At 36.1% G+C, this 22,888-nt stretch overlaps 1 protein-coding gene across 1 annotated transcript in view; it reads right to left on the reverse strand.

The window, feature by feature from the left end:
• atrnl1a (attractin-like 1a) overlaps nucleotides 1-22,888 on the reverse strand; it is a 291,501-nt gene that overhangs the window by 53,637 nt on the left and 214,976 nt on the right. Inside the window, exon 28 of the mRNA XM_016295005.1 lies at nucleotides 11,500-11,607. Within this exon, the coding sequence (XP_016150491.1) occupies nucleotides 11,500-11,607 (108 nt within the window). The remainder of the gene's footprint in view (nucleotides 1-11,499; nucleotides 11,608-22,888) is intronic.

Here is a 22,888-nt window from a genome sequence, read left to right on the forward strand (position 1 = left end):
GGAGACGTGGAGTACATCAACAAGGACACTTTAATAATAACAAGGGAACCAGGAAAACCCACATAGCCGAGGAGGTTGACATACTCCATAAATCAGAAACAAACTGGCTTTAATTCAAAATGATCTACATAAAACAATTAGTCAATAAACTGATTGCATAGCTATCAATTTAACAATTAATAAAATGTATACACTTGTGAATAAAATCAATTTGTTTCAGTCAGACATGCAAAATAAAGTGAGTGCAGCATGTGTCTGTCAACTAAAGTTGTTTGAATACACTAACTAAATATTTCAAACACAATGTTCCAGTTGTTTTATTTAAAAATAGACATTCCTTATCAGTCATCGATCAATCAAACTTAATGACCCAAAAACATTTTAAGTACAGTTTCACCTGAATATCATTTACTTTGTTCCCTTATCTGTGCTAAATAAACATACTGTACTGTATATCACATCCATCAACAGTGTGTGTACACATAGTAATTACACACACTGACCAATCAGGCCTACATGAGAGAACTATGAGATTCACTCTTATCTTTTCTGGGCTGAGAGAGCTCAGGTAGAGTCAAAACACAGAGTGATTTTAGACTGCTAATGGATTGATTGATGAAAGGTTTATGACCCTTGGACTACAACACTATTGAACCAGCCCCATCGGCTAATGGCTCTTTCCCAGACTCTCTTTAACTAATATTGGTTGAACAGCCAATAAAACTTTGACTGCAATGTACAGTACTGATGGAGAAAGCTTGCTTGTCAGTAACCAAAATCAAACACTGATCAGAATTCTTGCCTGCAGGAAAAATTATAATTTAATTTCCAATTCAATTCATATGTGGCCATCAAATTTAATGTTAATTTAGTATCACTGAAATCAAATAATAATGAATCATTTCACAAAATATTTAAATTATTATTTAAAAATTTGCTTGATAATAATTATATACATACATATCTACAAAATTAATTATATAATGAATTATATAAATATATAAAAAAAATACAAAATTATTAATATTGCATACAAATTACAAATGACTTACAAATATTGATATATATGACTAATTAAATGGGATATCACGTAATTAATTCAGATAACATTGTATTTTATTAAATATATTTTTTTATTTTTAAATAAGGGGAAAAATATTACTATAGCTTTGCAAAACTACAATTAAGACCATATATATTTGAACACGGGTACAATTTTTATTATTTTAGCTGTTGACCAAAACATATTCAAGTTACAGTTATATGAATATGGATTATAATGAATATGGGCTTAAAGTGAGCTTTAATTTGAGGGTATTCTCATCACAATTGGAGGAAAGGTTAAGGAATTACAGCTCCTTAATATGTACCTTCCCCCCTTTTCAAGGGACCATAAGTAATTGGACAGTTGACTCAAAAGCCATTTCATGGACAGATGTGGGCTATTCCTTCATTATTTCTACATCAATTAGCAGGTAAAAGGTCTGGAGTTGATTCTAAGTGTGCCATTTGCATTTGGAAGCGGTTGCTTTGAACCCACATCATGCAGTCAAAGGAGCTCTCCATACAAGTGAAACAGACAATTGTTATGCTTCAAAAACATAACAAATCCATCAGAGAGAGGAACATTCGGAGTGGCCAAATTAACAGTTTGGCACATTCTGAGAAAAAAAGAATGCACTGGTGAGCTCCGCAACATAAAAAGGCCTGGATGTCCACGGAAGACAACAGTGGCGGATGATCGGAGGATCCTCTACATGGTCAAGAAAAACCCTTTCACAACATCCAGCCAAGAGAAGAACACTCTCCAGGAGGTAGATCATGCAAAATAAAGTGAGTGCAGCATGTGTCTGTCAACTAAAGTTGTTTGAATACACTAACTAAATATTTCAAACACAATGTTCCAGTTGTTTTATTTAAAAATAGACATTCCTTATCAGTCATCGATCAATCAAACTTAATGACCCAAAAACATTTTAAGTACAGTTTCACCTGAATATCATTTACTTTGTTCCCTTATCTGTGCTAAATAAACATACTGTACTGTATATCACATCCATCAACAGTGTGTGTACACATAGTAATTACACACACTGACCAATCAGGCCTACATGAGAGAACTATGAGATTCACTCTTATCTTTTCTGGGCTGAGAGAGCTCAGGTAGAGTCAAAACACAGAGTGATTTTAGACTGCTAATGGATTGATTGATGAAAGGTTTATGACCCTTGGACTACAACACTATTGAACCAGCCCCATCGGCTAATGGCTCTTTCCCAGACTCTCTTTAACTAATATTGGTTGAACAGCCAATAAAACTTTGACTGCAATGTACAGTACTGATGGAGAAAGCTTGCTTGTCAGTAACCAAAATCAAACACTGATCAGAATTCTTGCCTGCAGGAAAAATTATAATTTAATTTCCAATTCAATTCATATGTGGCCATCAAATTTAATGTTAATTTAGTATCACTGAAATCAAAAAATAATGAATCATTTCACAAAATATTTAAATTATTATTTAAAAATTTGTTTGATAATAATTATATACATACATATCTACAAAATTAATTATATAATGAATTATATAAATATATAAAAAAAATACAAAATTATTAATATTGCATACAAATTACAAATGACTTACAAATATATGACTAATTGACTAATTAAATGGGATATCACGTAATTAATTCAGATAACATTGTATTTTATTAAATATATATTTTTATAAGGGGAAAAGGGGAAAAATATTACTATAGCTTTGCAAAACTACAATTAAGACCATATATATTTGAACACGGGTACAATTTTTATTATTTTAGCTGTTGACCAAAACATATTCAAGTTACAGTTATATGAATATGGATTATAATGAATATGGGCTTAAAGTGAGCTTTAATTTGAGGGTATTCTCATCACAATTGGAGGAAAGGTTAAGGAATTACAGCTCCTTAATATGTACCTTCCCCCCTTTTCAAGGGACCATAAGTAATTGGAGAGTTGACTCAAAAGCCATTTCATGGACAGATGTGGGCTATTCCTTCATTATTTCTACATCAATTAGCAGGTAAAAGGTCTGGAGTTGATTCTAAGTGTGCCATTTGCATTTGGAAGCGGTTGCTTTGAACCCACATCATGCAGTCAAAGGAGCTCTCCATACAAGTGAAACAGACAATTGTTATGCTTCAAAAACATAACAAATCCATCAGAGAGAGGAACATTCGGAGTGGCCAAATTAACAGTTTGGCACATTCTGAGAAAAAAAGAATGCACTGGTGAGCTCCGCAACATAAAAAGGCCTGGATGTCCACGGAAGACAACAGTGGCGGATGATCGGAGGATCCTCTACATGGTCAAGAAAAACCCTTTCACAACATCCAGCCAAGAGAAGAACACTCTCCAGGAGGTAGATGTGTCACTGCCAAAGTCTACAATCAAGAGAAGACTTCACGAGAGCAAACACAGAGGGATCACCACAAGGTGCAAACAAGGCCTGATTAGACTATAGAATAAACAAGACATGTCCCTCGTATAGTTTTGAATGGGGAAAAATGCAATGCTCAATATGGCCGCTCTATCAAAGGAAGCCCCACCTTCTGAATGAAAGAGACAATCATTAATTGGTAAAGTCAGTGCATCACTGCAGCTGCCATTAGGAGTCCTGGTTGCTATAGAAACAGTTAGCGTTCTGAGACGTGCGCTTAGGACTATGCATGCGCACTGGCACATCTAGCCTGAAAAATAAGTTTTTTTAATGCTCTTTGAGCAGAAGAAACAACATTTATGAGACGGTTGTTGTCAGATTTCATCGGTGATGTCAAATATGAAATTTAATAGCAAGCTTGGTCAACAGATTTGGAGAATTTGATGTTTCCCCATTCAAAGAGATAGGAGCTGCACTTGTATGCCCGAGAGGCGTTTCAAAAATGGCCGTCGAGTGAAATGACTTGCCTTAAAGGGACTTTGACTTTGCCCCCAAAAAAAGTCAGACTACTTCTGCAAAAGCATTCTTTGGACGGCTGAAATTAAGATCAACCTGTACCAAAATGACGGGCTAAAAAAAAAACATGGTGAAGGCTTGAAACAGCTCATGATCCAAAGCATACAACATCATCTGTGAAACATGGCGGAGCAGTGTGATGCCATGAGCATGCATGGCTTCCAGTGGCACTGAGTTACTGGTGTTTATTGATGCCATGGCAAAGGACAGAAACAGCCGGAAGAATTCTGAAGTGCATAGGGATATACTCTCTGCCCAGATTCAGCCAAATGCAGCAAAGTTGATTGGACGGCACTTAATAGTACAAATGGACAATGACCCAAAACATACAGCAAAAGCAATCCAGGTGTTTTTGAAAGTAAAAAGTGGATTATTCTGCAATGGCCAAGTCAATCTCCAGATCTCAACCCGATTGAGCATGTATTTCACTCGCTGAAGACACAACTAAAGCCAGAAAGACCCACAAACAAACAACAACTGAAGTCAGCTGCAGTATAGGTCTGGCAAAGCATCACAAAGGAGGAAACCCAGTCTCTAGTGATGTACATTAATTCCAGACTTAAGGCAGTCATTGCCTGGCAAAGGATTCTCAACAAAATATAAAAAATTAACATTTTATTTATTTGTCTAATTACATTTGAGTCCCTTAAAATGGGTGGACTGTGTATAAAAATGGTTGTAATTCCTAAGCATTTTATGTTATATTGTTGTTCAATACCTTGAATTAAAGCTTAAAGTCTGCACTTCAATTTGATCTTGATGTTTTATTCTAATCTGTTGGCATACAGAGCCAAAATTATGAAAATTTTGTCAGAGTCCAAATATATATGGACCTAACTGTATATGAATGACAAAAACAGTTTTCCCATCTTCCTTTCATAAAAAGCAGGTAGAGAATATCTGTACATATTTTGTTTGCAAACTTTCTATCAACATCCTCTTTTCCTTGTCATTAATGTGAAATACAATCTTCTGTCACCTTGTACAAGCACATGTTGACTTGTTAACCTGCTGTGCCGGAGGGACAACAGACTGATAGGCTATTTAGTTTCACCTGTCAGTCTTTTGTAGCCCAAGAGAACATCTGGTTTGGATCTATCTGGCTTGTGGAGCGGAGCAATGTCTGTTTTACAGTAACATGCAGGATCAGCTGAACATGAGACGGGCAAAGTCAAATATTTCTCAGAGCAGCAAAACTGCTGATTGGAAACAGGGAAGAGAATGCAGACATAAAACTGCTCATATGGATAATAGACTGTGATATGTGTCTGCACTTTTCTGAGCCTTGCCTTTTGACACCAATATTGGGCTTGATTGAGAAGAATCCAGATGGAGGTGAAATGTTCTCCAAGGGCACATTGACCTCAAGGGACCATGAACGACTAGGGTCAAGGTTCAGGTTAAGGATCAGTTAAATAGGGGTTTGAGTTTTGGTTAAGTCTATTAAGAAATTGACATTTGCTAACCTAGAAATAAGGGTTAAGTGATGTAGTCAAGGATTAACTATAGGTCAAATGGCACACTGAGTTGTTCAGCGTTTAATTTAGTTTAGAAGACTGATGCCAGATTTGATCAAGTAAATCAAATGTGTGTTTCACTGTGGGTCATTCCAAGGAAAATACAAGTACACTGTTAAATATGACAATGCCCAATTCCCACTGATTCCAGAACAGTGAAATTGCTACTTGTACTCAGTGTTGCTCTGAGAGTGGTTGCACTCTGGGGCAGCTGTAGGATTTATGGACGGCTCATAAAAACCATTCACGGATCATCGATCTAGAAGGTGTTTTGGACAGAGATGAGAGGTGACAGAAATCAGCACCCAGACAAAATGCACATTAGAAACACAGAGCTAAGTATTATGTTGAGCTTGCTCGAAGCACTGCATAGGACTAGCTTTGATTAAAGTGTCCAAAAACTATGAAATATGAGATGAAAATACCAAAAAGATGAACCTTCCCGTGTCTGCTGATATCATTGATTTTACTATATGGCTGTTTCAAGGTGAAATGTGCCACTTCTGTGTGCCTATGGACTAACCGCCTATTGTCAAACCACTCAAACAAACAATGTTTTGAAAATGCAACATAGTCAAAGTGTTAATGGCCCTGTTCCTGGTAGATGTAAAAAATAGCAACAAAACGAAACTAAACAAAAAGATAAAGAAAAAAAAATCACAACCCTTATCAAAACCAAACCAAACCAAAAACAACAAATCAAACCAACAAAGGAAAAAACAAACAAAAACAATCAAAAAAAGAACAAACCAAAAGAAAACAAAAGGAAAACAACAACACCAAACTAAACGAAAAACAAAAACAAACCAATTTAAAAGAAAATAAGCCCCATCAGACCCCCCCCCACACACACACACACAAGAAAAAAATCATTTATTTACTCATTAATTTACGAGCGACAACTGCATTCTACAACCGAATTAACACCCAAAAATTCAGAGTGAGTTCTGTTCCATATCCACGATAAAATAGGGGATTCACTCCTATATTTAAATGCTGTTGTCAAATTTTACTAGGCCTAAGATTTCTCAGTATTCTGAATTAATTTCAGAATTAATAACTGAAGATCTGCCTACGGAGAGAAAGAGAGAAAATGTGTAGAGAATGTCAGTGCCCTTTAATGTCATCCACCGCTGTCTGCTGATGAGCAAGACATGACAGACAGAAATAGAGAGGAGAACGGGGACAAGTGGATCTTTTTTTTTTTTGGCTCATGAGATTTGGCACTGGTGCCGCTGTGTATTTGAACAGCTGAGATTGTTTTGATAAGAGCAGTCCAGAGACAGACAGCTCACAGAACAGATGTTTGGGTCCCTGCTCTGTGGACTACTGTTGTCATCTCCCTGATCACTCCCACCACTCTCAGCTTCCTAATATCAACAGCACATTTGGCCAGAGTACAGCGAGTAACTGATGCCTAGCAGAGAGAAAGAGAGGTGTTATCTCAAGGAACGGACTAATATTAAAGCAGCTTCAGAAAAAAAATTTTTTTTTTTGGCTCATGAGATTTGGCACTGGTGCCGCTGTGTATTTGAACAGCTGAGATTGTTTTGATAAGAGCAGTCCAGAGACAGACAGCTCACAGAACAGATGTTTGGGTCCCTGCTCTGTGGACTACTGTTGTCATCTCCCTGATCGCTCCCACCACTCTCAGCTTCCTAATATCAACAGCACATTTGGCCAGAGTACAGCGAGTAACTGATGCCTAGCAGAGAGAAAGAGAGGTGTTATCTCAAGGAACGGACTAATATTAAAGCAGCTTCAGAAATAAGAATTTTTTTTTTTTTTTTTACTGTATATAGGCATAAAACAGTAAAACTACCAGTTTGAGAGTAATCATTCCATCTGAAAACTTAAGAATCCAAACAAAATCTAACAACACCTAAACTTAATAGAGCATCATTTTACAATCGCAGAGTGGATATACAGAATGCTCATGAGCAGAAAAGAAGACAGTTTTTACATGAACTGACACATGGTCTGCAGCACTGTATGTGTCCTTGCTTTAGATGCTTTGAAGGAAATTGCAGGTGCACTTCAGTTCTGGCTGGGTCTTCTTTGTCTTAGTGCTCATGGTCTGTATACTGACACCTATTGGCATGGACTTTATGAACTGCCTACATTAACAGTCTTCTATGGCTGCATCCTAACAGAGATGCAACCTAATAAATGACTGGAAGATTTATTGATTTCAATAGAGTTTGGTGTTAACCTGTCAGGAACCAAGGCATCAGTCTTGGCATGAAGCTCTTATAAGAACTGACATACATAACACACATACTAATAATTAATTATATTTAGAATCACCAGTTCTTTCGTTTTACCTGCCATCTGGCATTACTTTTTTTTCAGCGTTTGCAGTGTATTTTAAGTGCTATTTATTTTTAAGTGCTATTTATGTACACTACTGTTTTAGATTTTTTAAAGAAATTATTACTTTTAGTAAAAGTTAGAGTAAATATAGTTTTAACGTTACAAAATATTTATATTTAAATTTTTGTAATTTTATTTTGAACTTTTCATTCTGAAATTCTGATCAAAGTTTTCAAAGAAAAATGAAGAAGCTAAATTGTTTTCAACATTGATAATAATAAGAAATGTTAATTGAACAGCAAATCATAGGGTGACAATGAAGACTGGAGTAATAGATGTTGAAAATTTTGCTCTGCCATCAAAGCAATAAATTACATTTAAAATATTAATGTATAAACATTATTTTACTCAAAATAGTTTATTTTTTAAATCAAATAAATAAATAAATAAAGGCAGCCTTTGTGAGCATAAGAGACTTCTTTCAAAAACATAAACAAATCATACTAAATTCCAAATGGCACTGTGTGTTTAAAAAAGTTGCAGCCTGCACCTTTAATGTTTTAAAGCCTGTGAATGTGTACGTGCTATTTTGCACATGTGTGAATAATAGTTGCCGTTCCCCAGTCAGACAGCTCATAAGTGTCATAAATAGTCTTTATCTCCACACCACCCACTGGAGGTAAATACGGCACATTAAAACATTACATCTGAAATTGATTAATTTCTCCCAGCATTACAAAAACATTGGACTGCGATCGATCAGTCCTCACAAAAAGTGAGATATGCTTTTGGTGTAATGCAGGTGCTCTGGGCCGTGGCTTCATTAGTTTTATTACATTGTATGGACGTTATATGGACGCTGATGTGACGATTTATGCTAATGTCTCACCTTTTGTTTTATAATGCAACAAGGTCATAGAGGCTGCTGCAATCACATGTGGCACAATAGCATATCTAGCAAATGGCAGCCAGTGATTTACTTGCTTGTTATTTCACGCTTGTCGTTAGATCCTATTGTGGAACACTTTCATAAAATCCATAAATAATTTAACACTCTTGATTTAAAACTCAATCAAACAGTTATCAACAACTGAGTGCTAAGGGGCTTATTTGTGACTACAGTGTTCCTATTTAGGATAATCAGGGTCTTAAATAATAAAATAAATATATAAAATAATATAAATACAATTATTTATATTTATACATTGTATTTCATTTATTAATTAAAAATAAAATAATTTAAATAATAGCTTTATATATTTTTTCCTATGTAATTTCATTTTTAAAAACTCCTCAGAGAACAGTTGCTCTGGTGCAGCAGATGTTGTTTGCACCTGAAGTGTTCTAGAGGTAACAGTAAGGACAGCTCAGTCAATGAAAGTTTCTCACACACTTCAGTCTAGATATTGAGCACAGCAGGTCTAGCACACTCTTAGCACTCAGTATGTTATTCCAGCAATTAGCAGTTATCTGGTATGATTCAAATTATATCGCAGCTATTTAAAAAAGTCTAACAGGCTTGGGCGTATTTTGAAAGCACATCCAGATTTCCATGCATATGTTCCCAGAGCTCTTTTCCAACACACTCTTCCTACACAGCCGCACCATGCAGATGTATGCGGCGCAAGATAAAGGAACCATCCAATAAATAACAGACCACCAAACATTTGCTTGACTTTTATAAGAGGTCAATGATTGCAGATGGCATTTAAAAGATTATTGAAAAAGTCTGCATCTTTGAAAACAAGTGAAAGACGCTCTAACAGGGCCAATTTGGAGAAGAAATCTCACTATATTATCAAAATATATTAAATCAATTCAGCTGGCATGCTGAATCAGCTGACAGCTTCAATCACACTCTGGTTAAATGAGGGAAAATGTCAAGTAATACCAGTTTGAATGTGTGTGATCTTTTTATATCATTATATCATTTTATAACATGTACCAATGAAATTAAACACCGTGAAAAGAAAAGTAGTGTAAAATAGTCAAATGCTGTCTTTATCTCTGTGGAAGATACTTGGACTACAAACATTTCCACTCTAACTGCAACGGTCAATGTGAGAGAACCGCTCAGAGCCAGTGAAGGCATCCATCCGCAGCCTGTGCTTACCAATCAACTTAGGCATGAAATGTGATGATGGCCCTGTGCTTTGGCCTTGCTGCTTAACCAGCCAATATTCACCCGTATATTATGCAATTACGCTAAATGGAGTCTACACTGTTACACCAGATGTTGTTTAATCAACCTCTGAATGAGGAAATAGCTTTAAATTCATGGTTTCCACTGTCTTCTATTATAAAAAAAATGCAAAGGCTGAAGGAATTATTGTGGAATAAACTTAAGTGATGAGACATCACAATCTGCAAGTACTGAGGGGCACATATTTGGAAGTAATGTAGTGGAAGGAAACAATTCAAAATATATGTCAATAACATCTGTAAAATAAGTAAATTAGCCAATTTAGTTTAAATGAAGGGTTGCATTAATTAATACACCCTTGATTAAATACTTAATATGTCTTTTAAGTATACTACCGACCCTTCTTGGCATTGAGTGTACAATTTTGTGACAAATCACCCCATCTATCCTATTTAACTGGAGATGACCTCCTTAAATGTGTTGATCTTTAATGGGGAGGTTTTCACCTTGTAAATTCATGGTTTCCACTGTCTTCTATTATAAAAAAAATGCAAAGGCTGAAGGAATTATTGTGGAATAAACTTAAGTGATGAGACATCACAATCTGCAAGTACTGAGGGGCACATATTTGGAAGTAATGTAGTGGAAGGAAACAATTCAAAATATATGTCAATAACATCTGTAAAATAAGTAAATTAGCCAATTTAGTTTAAATGAAGGGTTGCATTAATTAATACACCCTTGATTATAATATGTCTTTTAAGTATACTACCGACCCTTCTTGGCATTGAGTGTACAATTTTGTGACAAATCACCCCATCTATCCTATTTAACTGGAGATGACCTCCTTAAATGTGTTGATCTTTAATGGGGAGGTTTTCACCTTGGGGAATGTATATAGGCATTGTCAAGTTGAAAAATACCTAACATTGCAGGGAATGAGAAGAGGGTAGTTTCTTCTGTTTCAAGATTTTGTATTACATCACTCAACGGTGTTTGAATTCATTACAGCATTGATAAAGCACAACTCCCTCACACCTTCAGTAGTCAAATATCCTTATATAAGAACACAAGCACAGAACTTCACTGTGGGAACCAGGCACTTCTTACTGTACTCCTCCCCCAGCCATGCCACACCATTTTGGATGCTTTTAGATCCAAAATGACTGACTTGGTCTTGTGAGATCAGAGTATGGATTCCCAGAAGTCTGTATTATGTAAATATGGGCATTGGAAAAGGCTAAACGAGTTTATTATAGTTCCAGTTTTAGACAACAATCATACATTTGAAGACATGTTGCAAACAGTTACTCTTTTCATATCTTTTGCCAGCCTTTTCTCACAACTTTCTGTGTTACTTTTGCTACATGTTCATACTTAAAACAGAAACGAGAAAAGATTAATTGCTGAATTTAAGCTTCAGAGGGGGTGTTCTCATTTATCCTTATTTGAATTGCTTCAATTTAAATATAGTAGGTAAATAACTATTGAATATCTACAAGCCTATCATTGAAGGTACCCACCTCCACCTGGCCCTGCAGAAGCTCCTCCTCTTCCTCTGGAGCCTCAAGTGCCACCGTAACAGATGCAAACGGACGGCTGGCCATCTGCTGGCGCTCTCGCATTAGTTGCTGTAGAAAGAAAGAAAAATAAAAATAAGGGAAAAAATTTGTTTAATAGACATAACAAAGAGTATATTCCTTGTGCTGGATTAATGGAAGGAATATAAGGGGGGTTAAAACAAGCAAAAAATAAATAAAAATGGGCCAGGGGGGTGGGGCAGGGTAGCACATGCAAAGCATGCAGTGACTGTGGCAACTTTAACATTTGAGAGGATACAATGACAAAGTTATCGCTTTCCTTTTTCAAACTGATTTTTTTTCATTAATATATGGTTGACCTGAAGAATGAAAGCTATATCATACACTTGGAAAATTATGAGCTATATCACCGCTTATCGACACTAGGGGTGTGACAATGCACTTAGCTCACGAATTGAGACAAAATACAGATACTTGGTTTCTGTTCCTGGTTACGAGGAAGACATTTACATTTATATTCGTCTCTTTTGTCTATTTTCAATCACTTTCCTGGTGTCTTTTTTTTTGAGGAGGGTCTATGGGCGGGTGTATGCAGTGGTAGGGCTGTGACGGTCGCCGTGACAACCACGTCACTGCCACACGTGACGTCACACACTCTATAACAAGCATAATACGAAGTTTTGTATACAAGTGTAATAACAGTAATAACTAGGGATGATACTGGTCTCCTGTACTTGGCCCGATACTGGTCTCCTGTACTCGTACTCGTTAAAATGCCCCGATACCAAACGCCGATACCACACAGCATGTGATAAGCGCCATATTCAGAAAAAAAACCACCAACAACAGAACAACAGACAGCAGAAAGGAGTTAAGGATGTCTACTACAAAGTATATGTATGCAATGAATATAATGTTAAACATTCAGTATTAACGCCTGTATAGCTGATAAACAAAGCACGCTGAGTGGATTGAGCGCGCGGCGGTGCAGATGCGCGAGCTTGTCGAGTGAATATATCTTTCTCACAGACATCACTGGAAAGTTTGTAGTTCAGTCGGATATGTCAAAAACAAGTAAGTAAAATAATGCACGAGTTACTTAACGGTAGGGAGAGAGAGAGAGAGAGTGCGCAATTCTGTTGTGTGATCTTTGATGTTCACTCACTTAGCACACGCATCATTTGGATTAAAACGAAATCGTAAAAATAAAACCATTCATAGAGGCATTCACTATAAACATAATTTATTTTCAACCTTAGGCATACACGACTTTCTGGCGAAAGTGAAACTAGCAGCCTGTGTGAAATGCTCTAGGCCAGTGGTTCCCAACCCGGGGGTCGCGACCCCCACTAGGGGTCGCTAATAATTTTCGAGGGGTCGCCAAGTGCACTCGTTTTTAAGAATAAATAAATAAAATATATATATTTCATTTATAACAGCACAATAAATATTTCAATTCTAAATATTAAAAAAAAAAAAGAATTAATTTATGGAAAGAGAAGAAATTCTCTTAACGTCGAGAATTTTTTGCAGCGTATCGCGAGAGTGGGAACGTACAGACGTAACTTTAAAAAAAGACGCAGCAAAGAGAAAATGGCAAAGCGCCAGGGAGAAGATAAAAATGAATGCGCTAAAAAGAAAACAAGGACTTATTTGGACAGTTATCTTGAATTCGGTTTCATTGAAGCAATGGACAAGGTGAGAATTGAGTGTGTAATCTGTGGTGAGAGACTATCGAATGAAAGCATGAAGCCCTGCAAACTAAGAAGACATCAGAGCACCAAACACCCACAGACGGTTGGTAAACCCAGAGAATTTTTCCTAAGGAAAAAAGAAGTTGTTATGTCAAATAGACCCCAGAACATCAGAGATGCTTTGACTAAAGCTGAAAATGAAAATAAGCAGGCGACCGTTGCATCCTTTGAGTGCGCTTTCCTAATTGCCCAATCAAAAAAGCCACACACCATCGGGGAAACTCTGCTCAAACCCGCATGTGTGAAAATGGCAGAAATAATGTGCGGGGCACAGGTGGCTTCGAAACTAAAAACTGTACCTCTGTCCAATAATACAATAAAAGACAGAATCGACAGAATGGTGAATGATGTTGAGAACATGTTGGTTGAAAAGTTAAAGATGCACCCATTTTCTATCCAACTTGACGAAACGTCTACTGTGGCAGATGAAGCAGTCCTCATTGCATATGTGCAGTACACTGAAGACGGCGAAATAAAATTACATACTTTTGTCAACTAATTTGTCTTTGGGTAATGGATCCATTCACCGCAAAGGTGGAGGACGTGGAGTATTTAGAAGCGGAGGACGAGCTCTTGGATATCAAGTCTAATTCTCTTCTGAGGAGATTCTTTACCGAACACGGGTACAAACGGTTCTGGCTGGTGAAAGGACCCAACGTCGCACCCAAGCTTGGCTCATCCTGCCATTCGCCACAACATACCTGTCCGAAACTGCTTTTAGATCTCTGGTAACCATCAAAACGAAAGCACGCAACAAGCTGGAAGTGCACAATGACTTTCGTCTGGCTGTCATGAAAATCATGCCTAACATCCAATCTCTAGCCCTAGATATGCAGGCCCAGAGTTCACATTAAATAGCCTTTAACAATTAAATAAGGACTTAATTCAATCAGGACCACAAGAAAAGTCATGAAAAAACATGCATAACTTAAAATATTAAAATAGTTATTATGCAATGGTTATTGTTATGTTTTAATTGTATGTATGTTTTTAGTTTTTAGAATACAAAACAAAAAAACACAATAATACATTAATTACCGCACCTGAGGGGGCCCCGCGGCGAATGGACCGAGGGGACTGCCTTAGATAAACTTTTGATGATGAATTATTTACTGAGGTAAAAGTAAGAAGAGAAATGTGTCACAACAGATGTTTTCTCAGTCTTTTTTTAATTTGATTTGAGTCACTCGCATCTGCATCACTCACATCAGTGAGAGTCAGGATGTTCTTGTTCCAAACAGTGGTATGCATGATCACTTCTCAGGAGGACAGACATGGGAGTATGAGAGAAAGTCAAGGTGAAGGGTGGCAGGGTGCTGTGAGTTGATTCATAGGACAGTCACGGCGATGATTGTTAAAGTTGGCTATGGCTGTGTGTGTGTGTCATGGTCAAGAGACAAAGAAACTCACTAGTAGAGCATGAATGGTTTATGCTCCCTGACAAGTCCTTCAGGAGGTGAGAAGGACATTGTGGTATTTCTCGCCTGAGCTTGTAAACGTCCCATAAAATGCATAATTAACCTCCACATGCTGTAAACAATGCTCATCTGGGACACATGATGTTGTATGTTTGTCTCTCTGTGTGTACGAGACTGATAGGCTTAGTTAATTCAAAATAAATGCATGATTCTTTACCATTTTTTGTTTGAACATGCGGCATTCTATACTAGAAGAATGTATGGAAGCTTTTCAAAAAGCCTTTTCAAAAAAAGTAAATCCAACTTTTTATCCCACAATTTTGACTTTGTTCTCAGAATTCTAAGTCTGCATCTCACAATTCTGTTTTTTATTTACTTGAAATTACGAGTTTATATCTCACAATTCTGACCTTACATCTTGCAATTCTGAAAAAAAAAAATAATAATAATAATAATAAAAAATAATTGTTTGATAAATCGCAATAACCAGGGATGCATGTAGTGTGACCCATTATAACTATTTAAAAAAATTATAGTAATAATAGTATTATTGCACCTTGTTTATTTTTTTATAATAAAGAAACTAATAAATAAAATGTGACAATACTATTATATTTTAAAATAAACAGTATTAAATAAAATACAATTATTTTATAGCACACTTAAAAATATAATGCTAATATTCACATTCACATCTTTTTTTAAATAAATTATTTTATGTAACTTTTAATTTTTTTTATATGGATTATCATTATTTTCAAACCTAAAATCAGCAAGCTTTTATTTTGGCGGGTTGTGGTGGGTTCCTGTGGTGAGAATATGCTTGTATAAGAATGCTATGAATTGAAAGACAACAGTCAACAATAAAGATCACATCAGAAATCACAAGTCTGGAAACTAGGGAATATCTGCGGTAGCATTTATGTCACAGAACAGAGCAAATGAAAACTGGTATTTCAGAGAGAATACACTAACAATTGCTTTTTTATCACATGAACTCACACTCTTCATGCTGTGTACACAGAATGTGTATCACACAAATCCATATTCACAAAAGGTATAAACAGCAGTTCTTATGGGAGATGTGAGTCTCTAAATGGGAATGATTCACATTATGTGAGGCAAAACACCAAAAAAAAACAATATGAATGCACATGCAAACACAGATATTCAACCAATTCTGTGTCTAAGTAGGAGACACACTAAAGTCAGGTATATTTCATATACAGTTCTTGAGATGTGAGTCTCTAAATGGGAATGATTCACATTATGTGAGGCAAAACACCAAAAAAAAAACAATATGAATGCACATGCAAACACAGATATTCAACCAATTCTGTGTCTAAGTAGGAGACACACTAAAGTCAGGTATATTTCATATACAGTTCTTAAAAAAAAAACACACACACAAAGATGAATATAATGATTACTGTAGTACCACCATCAGAACATCAACATAATTTTATAGAATAATTATTGCTAGCTGTGCATTGATTCCTTCCTGACAACAACGTATAATAAATAAGAGATGTTTAATTGTAAGAATAAATGCAAGGAACTAAATTTTCATCTAGAAAATTGTTTGATAGATACTAAGACTTAATGTACAGTCACAGTTTGGTCATTGTCACAGAATAAACCCCCCCGATAAAAGGGTTTTTATCATCCTTAATAAGAAGATTCTTCTGTGATAATAACTGGCTCACTGTATTTTATCCAGCTAATTGCACAGCTACTTAGCAAATAAATAAATGGACATGAAATATTGATTTGGTTTGAAATGATTTCATTATGCGAGATTAAAGAGACTGTGGAATGATATGAAAGATATAAACAAGAAAAGTACAGTTTGTTCGTTATTGTACAAAAAAATATGCAGTTTGCCAAAACTGACCAATCAAAATCAAGTATTAGGGAGCCAGGTAATACATTATACACTGACAGTATAAATGCCTGCATATCAGCTGATTTATCTTTCTGAAGAAAATACAAATATGCAGAAGTAAAGAATACAGCATATTAGATTAAATACAATCCACTTTTAGGAGTAATTACTGATAGCTGACTTTTATCATACTTTTACATGAATATCACACACAAGGTTTTTTGGTAATGGTTGAACTTCACAGCCTCCAGGCTGGTTTACTTAATCAATGACATTTCCCCTGGGCTCATCCTGATTAATGTTTTCTGAGGCTGATGTAATAACTCAAACCTTTAATCAACCAATTACCCAATAATACACACATACAGTCTCACTGCATTCAAAGCAGCTAGATAAAAAAAAAAACTACAACCCAATAATTTATATATTTTTTATACGCTTTTCTGAGTCATTAAATCTTTCATTCAACTGATTCTTTCAAATACCCCGATTCATTCAGCAATAAAACACCATTGCTGCCATTGCTGAGACACAATTGTTATTTTGCTTTGGTTTTTTAGTTTCAATAAAATTAACCTTTCCAGAAAACCGCATTTTTACATAATGATTCTTCTTTGTGCTCTACTATTTTAATTTCAAGAACACAAAAGTGCATAAAAGCCAAAGTCATGAAATTTGATTTGACTGCTTTTATGATTTGCTTATTAATTCAGTAAGTTAATCTTTTTTTCAACAATGGGATTTTAACTCATAAGTTCATTTCCTGATTCTGGGAAGAAAAACACCTGGCACTGTAACATCTCTTTGTAGACTGCAATATAATTATTTTATTACAATTGATTATGTGTGTAGCAAAGGCATCTGTTATCTATTGCCTGTAAGCATGCAAGACAGAACAAATGCATACACCTATGAATAGGCCCTTTCTGAACACAAATTGATAGAATGGGTACCACAGTGACCCTTCTAGCTTAGGTGACAATAGCACCCAGGCATAGGTCTATAGTGGGTCGTTGTAAACATCCACGATGCCTTTCTTCAAAATGGTGCACAATAACTCTGGTCAATAAGAGAGTGTAATTTCCGGCTCATTCCAGCACGGTTTTAACAGAAAACCCTGTTTACTTTCCAAGCACAGACAGAAAATGAAGCTCTTTTGTCACCATAAAAACAAGGTGTCTCACAAAAACAGAACACACTCTGTTTTTATTCAATAACATCTGAAGGACCAAGTTGATTTGCTCCTAAAGCATCATAATTGTGGTCTGTTTCCTCAAGCCTTTTTGTAAACGGGCAGAGCACAGACTAAAAGCTCATACAGAACATTTACTCCATATGACGGACTAATTGCATAATAGCTTCACAATATATCATTTATATCCTATTGCCAACTGCTAAATGACTATGCTGGATTACACGGCCTTGCACTTCAGCAAACTTACCAAAGTTCAAAAGTTTAAGGTCCGTAAATTTTTTTTAAATGTTCTTAAAAGTCGATTTATGAGAGGAAAAAAGCATAATATTGTAAAATATCATTATAATTTAAAATAGTTTTTTTTCTATTTGAATATATTTAAAAATGTAATTTATTGCTGTGATGGCAAAGCTGAATTTTTAGAAGCCATTACACCATTGTTTAGTGTCACATGATCCTTCAGATACCATTCTAAGCTGCTGATTTGGTGCTCAAGAAACTTTTCTAATTGTTTTTTTTTTTTTTTTAAAGTTGTGCTGCTGAAACGGAGATACTTTTTAACTTTTTGTTGTTGTTGTTTTTTTTTGCTGAATAGAAAGTTCAGAATAACAGCATTTGTAACATTACAATAAATGTATTGTTACTTTTGATCAATTACATGCATCCCTGCTGAGAAAAGTATACATTTATTTAAAAAAAAAGAAACAGAAAGTACTGACACCAAACTTTTGAATGGTAGTGTATACTAATATTTTTTTAAATATATAAGTTTTTATAAGTTGTTTAATGTGTTACCAGAACGACTGTACTGTGTAATTACCCAAGTCTGTGAGCTAGCACTAGCATAATTCTATAGTTTTATAATTAAACTAGCATAGATAATTCATAACATACAGTGTGTTAGCTTATGTCATTAATTTTATATACAGAGTAATATATAAAGGGTGAATGTCTGGTCACTATAATTTAATACTTAAAATGTTCCATACAAATCCAGTAAAAAGCCACAGCCATCAAAAAGAAACAAGGTCAAGGATGGGCTTTAGGGAATCCACCAAAAGAAACCCAAAGCAACACTTTTGTGGTGCAAAAATAACATTGCAGAGCATCAATTTGTTGTAACAAAGTCACATCTCAGCATCAGCGACAACATTAGGACCAGACAAAAGACTGTTTGTAATCTAGGCATGCCATCTGATTGAGCAGCTGAGTGCTAATTAGCACCGTGTGACATTGTCATCAAAAGTGAAGGTGAGACCTTACATCAGTGTGGAGATCTATGATAAATTCACTTTGATAAATCAGTAAGATCATGATCTTAGTCAATCAAAGTGGAACATAAGCAAAACCAAGACCCTCTAGACACTCAGTTGGGATGGGTGGAAGAGATGAAGGTCTAGCAGAGTACTATGAGTGCAAAGGATTCTTCGAGTTACATTAAAGCTCATAAAAACTCCCTTTATGTGCAAGGTATATTGTGAATACAGTAGATCAATGGTTACAGACGAGGAGTCTTCTTCCATTTTAACAGGTCCAGTTGGGGACGTTATGTAACTCTGCTGAGCAGAGCAAAATATAAGTGATTGTCAGATCCATCTCTGCACTCATACAACCACTTTATAAATGGGCCAAATACTTTCAGTCCAGGATCGTGACTAAGTCTACAGTTGACAGAGAAAATGAGGCAAGGAAAAAAGGGAAACCCATTGGAAAGGGAGGGATGGGGAGTGACAGATGAGAAGTAATGAAAGAGCTAAGAGCAATGGCATTCTCTCTTCTTCACTTCACTTACTCCCCTAGATAGTATGTGAAAAGAATGGGCGGGGTGCCAAGCAAAGTGTAGACACAAGAGTAAATCACACTCTGTTGACATCTCACACTGCGGTGAGAGGAGGAGGAGTGTGACAATTTAGCGGTCATCATCACATCCTCACTTCACATTAACCCTCATCATCAGCGCTCTCTGACACCTCTCATCCACTGCTGTTCACAGCTCAATGTGTGTGTGTGTCAGTGATGCACGAAATTCAGAATTTAAGAACTGGCTGCCATTCCACTGATTCTTGAGTGCTAGAACAAAATAGCCAGAAGAATTTAAAAATAAAGAAATAATAGCAGAAATATAAATATATAACAAACAAACAAATAACTGATAGCAAAATATGATAATATAATGAAGTAAAAAATATATATAAATACATAAATAAAAAAATTTCATTTGATAATATAAAATAAATAAAATATTAATGATGCAAAACTGTGATAATAAGTAATATGGTAATATTAAATAAATAAAAAGCAAAATACAATTACTAAAACTAGAAAAACAACATTAAAATTGAAAAATAAGACATTTTCACATGATAATATAAAAAACAACAAATATATAAAGTGGAAATATAATAATATTAAATAAAGTAGTAAAATAATATAATACAGTAATATAATTATATAATAATTTTTAGTAGTAATATAAAAATGAAGCAAAATGTGATAAAATAATAAACCTGCAATATGATCATAAATATCATGAATTAAAAGCAGAAATGTGATAAAAAAAAACTTAATTAAAATGTATGAAAGTTTATTTATAAACATCTTATTTTAGACCGTATCTGTTCCTCAGCATCATTTCATGCATTCATATTGAGGTATATTATAAAACTACTCTTACAGTATAGTTATACTGTATGAATTTCTTTGAAATTCATTCCATTTTAATTCCATTTATGTCTCAAACTTAAAATCTAAACTACAATCCTGTTTGCTAACTCAATTTAAACTTGGCAATTTAATTTGAAAGCTACTGGCATTTAAAAGTAATTCTCCAATCAGTTCTGAATAGCTCTCAGCCGTGGTGTGTGTTATCCTTCCTTCCATTACTTGTCATCCCTCCTTTATCACCTCCTCCTTCTAAACTGCAGAGGCAAAACAGCTCTGAGTGCAATTACTCCTCAAAAGAGCAGCCTCTCATTTCACAAAGCGCTAAATCTTACCTCCGAGCCACTGGCGCTTCTCTCTACAGTGTGTTATGCACAAACTGGCACCATTTTATTCTTAAGGGACGCACAAGCTCCCCTGTGTGAGAGTGTAGGTGTGAAAGAGAGAGAAAGAGAGATATATAGTCATACTGTTAAATACATCTATAGTGCTCAGTTTATCACCTCACATTTCAAGGGACCACACATACACACACACTCGAGTGACATTAAAGCTAGGTGCTAATCCTATATACATTAGTAAATGCTCTGCTCTTGGAAAGCAAACACAGCTTCATGCATTTCTTCCCCTCATCTAATTAGGGCTGGACAATATGGTGAAAATTTATATCACAATATATTTCTTAATTTCGGTCGATACGATATAATTCCGATATCGATATGAACACTATTTATCTGAAATAGAAATCTTTTGTAACATTATAAATGCCTTTATCATCACTTTTGATCAATTTTAAGCATCCTTGCTAAATAAAAGTATTAATTTCAATAATTTATTTCCCCACCAAAATAATAAAAATTATACTGACTCCAAGCTTTTGAATGGAATAGTGTATGTTACAAAAGCTTTTTATTTCAGATAAATGCTGATATTTGGATCTTTCTATTTATCAAAGAATCCTGAAAAAATTTACTCAACTGTTTTAAATATTGATAATCAGCAAATCATCATATTAGAATGATTTCTGAAGGATCATGTGACACTGAAGACTGGAGTAATGATGCTGAAAAGTCAGCTATGATCACAGGAATAAATGGCATTTTTTAAAATCTATTCAAATAGAAAGCAATTTTAAATAGTAAAAATATTTAATTTTGTTTTACTATTTTTGCTGTACCTTGAATGAAATAAATGCAGCCTTGGTGAGCAGAAGAGAATTCTTAAAAAAAAACATTAAAATCTTACTTTTCAAAAACTTTTGACTAGTAGTGTAGGCTGATTATTCTTATAGATTGAAACAAATGTGATCCAGCCAAAAAAAAAAAAAAAGGGCATGAAAAGTGCTGTTGTTGTTGTTCAAAAATTGAACAACAACAAAAACTGGAAATGTTGCTGGAGTCAGGCTTATTGAAAATGCAAATTCATTCTCTGCCAGCAGGAGGCGCTTTGCCTTTTAGAGTGATAAAACGTCTCGGTTACGTAGGTAACCCTCGTTCCCTGAAGGAGGGAACAGAGACGTCACGTCGATGACCGACAAATTGGGATCTCGCTTAGAGAGACCAATCCACTTCGCGTGTAATCCATCCAGCTGCCGCTGATCACAGCGTGAGCATAAAATGGCAGCCGGTGCAACGCATACCAGGTTTTCGCTGAGGAGCCGAGCCGAGCCAGTGACCGAGGGATGTGACGTCTCCGTTCCCTCCTTCAGGGAACGAGGGTTACATACGTAACCGAGACGTTCCCTTTCAGTCGGTCACTCCGAGTCATGTCGGTGACTGACAAATTGAGATCCCTACCAAAGCGCCATGGATGCTGCCCCTTCCAGTGTCCTGTGCGAGCCGCCTGCGCCCCTTTGTGGTGTAGGCCGGGGCTCGCAACAAGAAGAACAGTCACTGTTGTCATAGCACTACCCACTCAGTGAGATTGGATAACACTGGGAAAACGTACCCGTTCCACTTGGAACAGGAACGTTGCGGAAGCCCCATCCTTCCCGAAGGAGGTTTTGGAAGTACTTACACATATGACATCCATTTAGGTGCATATGGAAGATTAGAGGTGATTGTAACCCTCATGGAAATAGCAGAAGTCTGCCGGGGAAACACGGGCTCTGAGGCTATACCGTGGACTTTACACATATGGAATCCGCTTAGGTCTCTACATATGGAACCCAGCCCTCTGCCGGTTCTCACGAATTCAGCGTGTGAGGGCCTGGCACCGGACGTTCCGCCACGTCTGGCTGCCGAGGGGACGGAGGAGCTCGACAGGGGCTACAGTACGGACACTCTGGAGCAGTTTTAGCAAGCCGACCCTAAACCGGGGCCTCTCAGTGCCTCTACCCGCTTGAGGTGAGAACACAGAAGGATACCGGCTCCACACGAAGGCTACAGAATCTAGCGAACGTGTTGGGGGTCGCCCAGCCCGCAGCTCTACAAATATCTGTCAGCGAGGCACCACGAGT

Source organism: Sinocyclocheilus grahami, unplaced genomic scaffold (genome assembly GCF_001515645.1).
Source record: "Sinocyclocheilus grahami isolate Dianchi unplaced genomic scaffold, SAMN03320097.WGS_v1.1 scaffold328.1, whole genome shotgun sequence".
In the NCBI taxonomy this organism is placed as follows: Eukaryota; Metazoa; Chordata; class Actinopteri; order Cypriniformes; family Cyprinidae; genus Sinocyclocheilus; species Sinocyclocheilus grahami.